The 5,557-nt window shown below is 29.8% G+C and overlaps 1 protein-coding gene across 1 annotated transcript; it reads left to right on the top strand.

The window, feature by feature from the left end:
- Positions 1-3,077: 3,077 nt before the first annotated feature.
- On the top strand, positions 3,078-4,337 carry LOC113863511. The gene is made up of 2 exons (XM_027497115.1): positions 3,078-3,545; positions 3,822-4,337. The coding sequence occupies exons 1-2, from the start codon at positions 3,362-3,364 to the stop codon at positions 4,157-4,159; spliced, it is 522 nt and encodes a 173-aa protein (XP_027352916.1). The 5' UTR covers positions 3,078-3,361; the 3' UTR covers positions 4,160-4,337.
- Positions 4,338-5,557: the final 1,220 nt, after the last annotated feature.

Genomic DNA, 5,557 nt, shown 5'->3' on the forward strand with positions numbered 1-5,557 from the left:
GTTATATTATGACGAGAAATGTTTAATTATGCTTTAAATTCTATTATTTTAAGTAATTATTAAATTTTAAAGATTGACAGATGAAAAATAAAATTTTAAATTTTTGCAAGTTTTTTCGTATTAAAATTGAGAAAAGATAAGATAATCTATTTAAGATCTTAAATTCATTATAAGTTATCATAGAATTGTTTATAAAAATACAAGCATCACATTATGTTGATTCTTATAAAGTTTTATTGAATATTTTTTGATAATCTTAAAAAAAAATCTATTTTTAGAAAAGTGCTGCTTGAATAGTTTAAAAAAAAAATAGTTATTAAGCCTAAAAAAGATAGTGCAATTATACTTAAAGAATAATACACTTTGTATTTGATTAAATTAATTTCAAGTGAAATTTTTAGTAAGTTGTCAAAAATCCGACATAATTTTAAGTTTGTAGAATGAAATGGTATATCTCTCAATATTCTTTCTCTCTTCCCTGTCTCTTATTTATTTTCTCACAAAAATAGTTAATTGAATTGGATACTTTAGTTTTTGAAAGTATTTAGCTAAATCCATCAAATTTTGTTAAATACAATAATTGTTTAATCAATTGAAAACCATTTAACAAAGGCATTTTATCTTCTTGCAAAAATTTCTAAAAGAAGGAAAATCTAAATTCAACTCCTTTCGTGTGTTTCTCTATTTTCCTTTTCAATAATTTAATTAAAAATAAAGATAGGTTGACTTCTCAAAACTGGTTTTTAGAAAAGAAAAAAAAAATGTAAAAATATAAGTCCACCATACAACAATTTATCCTGGTTTACCTACCTCCAGATACTAAATGTTATGTCTAGTATTATGTACATAATAGCCTCTGTAAGATTTAGTACTTCTCGCCAACATTAAGGCTCACTACCAATTTTAGTATATTTTTCCTTATACAAGAACATTTTTGGGTTTAGATATTTGAGTCTATATAAATGCTTAAGGAAAAGATAAAATAAAATAAAATTCACTACCTTATTAAACCAAACAAATATTTCAACATAGTATGTAGTTGATGAAAAAGATGTTCACTCGTATATGATCAACAAGTTGTTCTAGACTTCAACAAGTTTAATTGCGATTAGCTCTACATTTCTTAATTGATTTTTCTCTTTTTATATGGTGGATACATTTTATTGTATCTAGTATGACAGTTAGAAACAAGCTAAGATAGGTGCTGCAATTTTTTGTGCATTTTGAAACCCTTTTTTACTGCGTTAAAAGAGTTCCCAACTTTTTGTCTGCTTTTTTATTTTTCATGTTCTGGTTGATGTGAACTTGTTGATGCATACTTACTCATTGAACTTTCTCTTGAGATCTTTCTCATAGATCTTCATTTATGAATTTTTGTAGGTCTTGTGTAGCTAGTCTTATTCATGTATTGTGTTTGTTTGAACTAGCTCATGGAACTTGCTCATATTGTCTTGTCAGAAATTTTCTCAAGTCTAAAACTCCTGTGCTTTTTGATATCTCCAAAAACCTGACATTGTTTAAGCATGATGCAATATTAATTGATTGGAAGATTTTGTTATTCAAGATAAATGGCTGTGGAGATTTTAAGTATTAATATGGTTCATTAGACTTATTTGTCTAAACATGCTCACGTGAATTTGATAAGGTGTAATCTTATGACAACGTACTTTTAAAATTTTGATTTGTGGCTTGGTTTTGCATCCATCCTTGAAAGCAAAATTCAAGCATACTTTTTTGAGCTCTAACGAATTATAACTTCACCAATTCTGCAATTCTTATATTTCTTTGACCATTAACAACATAGACAAATTGTTATCAAACTTTGGCAAGTTGATTCAAAGAGAACTTGTAGATTTTTTTCCTTTTACTAGATAAAATCACCATAATGGCTATGTGGTGCATCTAGTCTTCCCTTAATACATCTTAAAGAGTTTTATTTTTTTATATACAACAACGTATTGAATCAATGACTTAAGTCTATGAACTTGTTATCAACAAAACACAGTATACTTAGAAATATTTGACTTATACACACTTTAAACACAAACGATTATCTTGGGACAAAATACTATCATATACAAGTTAATCTTTACAACTATAAATTATTCTAAACTTATTTACATACGTAATCAAGTTAGTCATATATTTTAGTGTTGTTTTTCTTTTAAATTAGAGTTAACATTAATAATGTGTTTATAATACTGTAACTATGTTCTGTTTTTATATTTGAGCCTTATGTATAATATCGCATATGGTATCTATTTTTAGTTATTCAAACAATATAATTGTATGTACTATGTCAGAAGTGAATTTTATCATAATGTTGAAAGGATATAAGTACAGTATTGAGTACTCAATATGGGTATGGATACTAAATTGAAAAATTATATAAAAAAAGTATGAATACTAAATAAATTTTAAAATTAAAATAAAAACCCAAATACGTCTATCGTCTACCAATACCCAACGTATAGTAGATATGGATGCATTGCACAAAATAAAAATGCTCAAGCTTCATAGATGAAGGGACCAGCAGTAATTTCACCTATTAATGCCTTCTCTGAAGTGCACATGAACGACATGAATGCTTTAACCCCTCCTCATCCATCTCCTCTCCTCCAAGTTTCACGCTTTTCTTCAATGTCCTTCCTTCTTTTATGTCATGTCAGCCCTAGTCAGAAGCACAGATGGTATTGGTAAATGAATTCAATAAATGAATTTAGTGGATTAAATGCACTGGACACACTAGAACTTTGCTCTAGAACCTGCTACTTGCTTAATTGCCCATGCCCTTAAAAGAAAATAGGAATGTTTCATATGCTTGATCCTCCCCAATTTATCTTAGGCACTGCCTTCCCATCTCCCTTAACTAAGAGCAATTTCGGAATCAACATTGCAATAGTTAGGTCCATTTTATTTATAAGGCAGTAGAGAAAACCGTGACACCTTATATAAGTATAACCCTTCATTAATACACACCCTTTTTTATGTGCATACCTTGTCTGCTTTTTCCTAACTAGTATCTCTATTTATACGGCTATCCCATTACTCAAGTTCCCCAATAGAAGCAATCCTGTTTTCCCCAACAAAAGAATCTACAACCCCTTCTCTCTCCTACTCATAAGATCCATGTCTTGCCAAACAACATTCACATGTCTTTGTTTCTTGTGAAACAAAAGATAAAATTATTTCCAACTTTTTGCTTGAAGTTGGTTCTCCACTAACAACTGCCCCTCTCTATCCACACAGCTAAACTCTTCTTCTATGTGCTAAATGCTAATGCTCTGAAAGCAAAACTCTACCTCTACACCATAAAGACACCATTCGGACACTTCCCTCCATTTTTTTACCAAAGTTGGCCATGAATCCCATAACCCTCTTGCTTCTTTTACCCTTGTTTACACAGTTTTTGGAAGTTGAGCCTGCAAGACCCAAACCTCCAGGGAAAACCAGGTTCCCCATCTCACAAATCAGTGTGATGGGTTTTGTTTATTGTGATTTCTGCTCCAACAACAGCTTTTCCCGACACAGCTACTTCTTGTCAGGTGATGAGTCTCATTTCTTAACAACCTCTGGTTAGATAGTGTTGCAATGTAACTTAAGTTGCATATGTTCTATTGCTAGTAGATTAGATTCAATTATTTAGTGAAACCTTTTTTCTAACCTTATGAAAAAATAACATTTAATTTTGAACAGTATGTATGTCTTAGTTTACATTTAGTTAAATAATCATTTATTTTTTCTAAATAAGCTGAATCAGAAAATGGGATGCTTCTTAGTTCTTACTCTTGTTTTTTTGTTTTCTTTATAATCATCTCCAGGTGCTGAGGTCAGAGTAGATTGCATGTTCAAAGCACTCTCTGAGAAAACTGCAGAACAGATTTCACTTTCAGTGAACAGAACAACCAATAAGTATGGAATGTACAAGCTAGAAATCCCTTCAGTTGATGGAGTGAGATGTGCAGAAGATTCTGAAGTCGTGTCTTCATGCCAAGCAAGCTTAATAGAGAGTTCATCTTCTGCTTGCAATGTTCCTGGCTACAAAACTACTTCTAATGTCATAGCAATCAAAGCAAGAAGAGCCAATCTCTGCATATACAGCTTCAATGCTTTAACTTTCAGACCACCCAAGAAGGACATCACCTTATGTGGTAATTAAAAGAAGCAGCCTACACAAGTAGCCTAGTGCTTGGTTACTTGTGTATACATACAAATTCCAAGGAAAAAAAAACTCATAATGTTCTCTTTTTCCACTCCATTGAGAACATAGATCTCTTCTCTCACTTTCTCTGCCTCTTCATTGTTTCACTGCATTATTTGTTTGGTAATACTATTATCATATCATGCTGTGCTAAAAAAAAATGTCCTGCAAGTAGAGTTTGGGTGTAAAATTAAGATAATTTGATTTTATGCAGTTAATTAGGTCATGTTAAAATGTACCAGATAGATGTATATAATTTCTCTTGTGAAATTGTAAAGAACAAGCGAGTTGTCCAACAAAGCAACGATATGAATAAATTAGTTAATGTAATGTATATCATAGTTCCTGTATAAATAGACACTTCTTATAAATAGCAAAAATAGCAAAAAAAAAAATAAAAAAAATAGACACTTCTTATAAAGAGAAGGAAGAAACAGCATATATATCAAAATCAAAATAAACGGGGAATCTTTTGTGCAGAGCAAGTTTTACGACTATTTATACATTTTAGAACTTGAAAGATGATCGATTTTATTAATTTGAGCAGCATTGTAGGTTATAATAATTAAAAGGTACATAATTCAATATCATAATACTGTTAAATGTTATAAGTTTTAATAAAAAAAGATTATTATACATATGATTTATTATGAGTTTAATTAAGTGTTTAGTTAGACAACTGAGAATTAATTCTTACCAAAAATTTTATTAAAATATAATCTTTATTTTTTTTTCTTATACTTTATTTATTAGTCTCTTTAATTGATATGATGATACTCGGTAGTATCTAATGGGCTATATCAACTATAATGACTAAAAATAAACTATAAAAAAGAAAAGAGAGACTATATCTTAAAAAAAATTATATGAGAAGTAAATTTAAATTGTGAAACTTCAGGGACTAAATAGTTAATTAAGTTTTTTATTATACTTAATATTAATCGAAAGGCATAAATACCTATTATGGGTTGGTCTAGAAGTTTAGCTCCCTAGTTGTCTACTTACTAACAAATTCACCTTAGCAAAGTTGTCAAGGTTAGCATAAGTTCATCAGTATAGGACCAATTGGTATTTTAAGAAAACTTCCAAAAGATAGGTCATGTGTTATGCTGAAAACTAATATTTGCTAAATGCAAATTGACAATTGATAAAAAAGAAATCGCATTCTAGGAAAATATCCGAACGAGGTAACATGAGTCGTTATTTCTAAATTAATAGCCATATCTGCAATTCTAAATTCCTAATGTTATTAGATCATTCACTAATATTTTGTAGAATTTGCCACAATATCATGAAGAGTAAGTGTCCTTTGTCGATTATATACGGGCCCTCAAGCATGATGCAACTTGCCATTAA

Source organism: Abrus precatorius, unplaced genomic scaffold (assembly GCF_003935025.1).
Source record: "Abrus precatorius isolate BTA unplaced genomic scaffold, Abrus_2018 Scaffold3, whole genome shotgun sequence".
NCBI lineage: Eukaryota > Viridiplantae > Streptophyta > Magnoliopsida > Fabales > Fabaceae > Abrus > Abrus precatorius.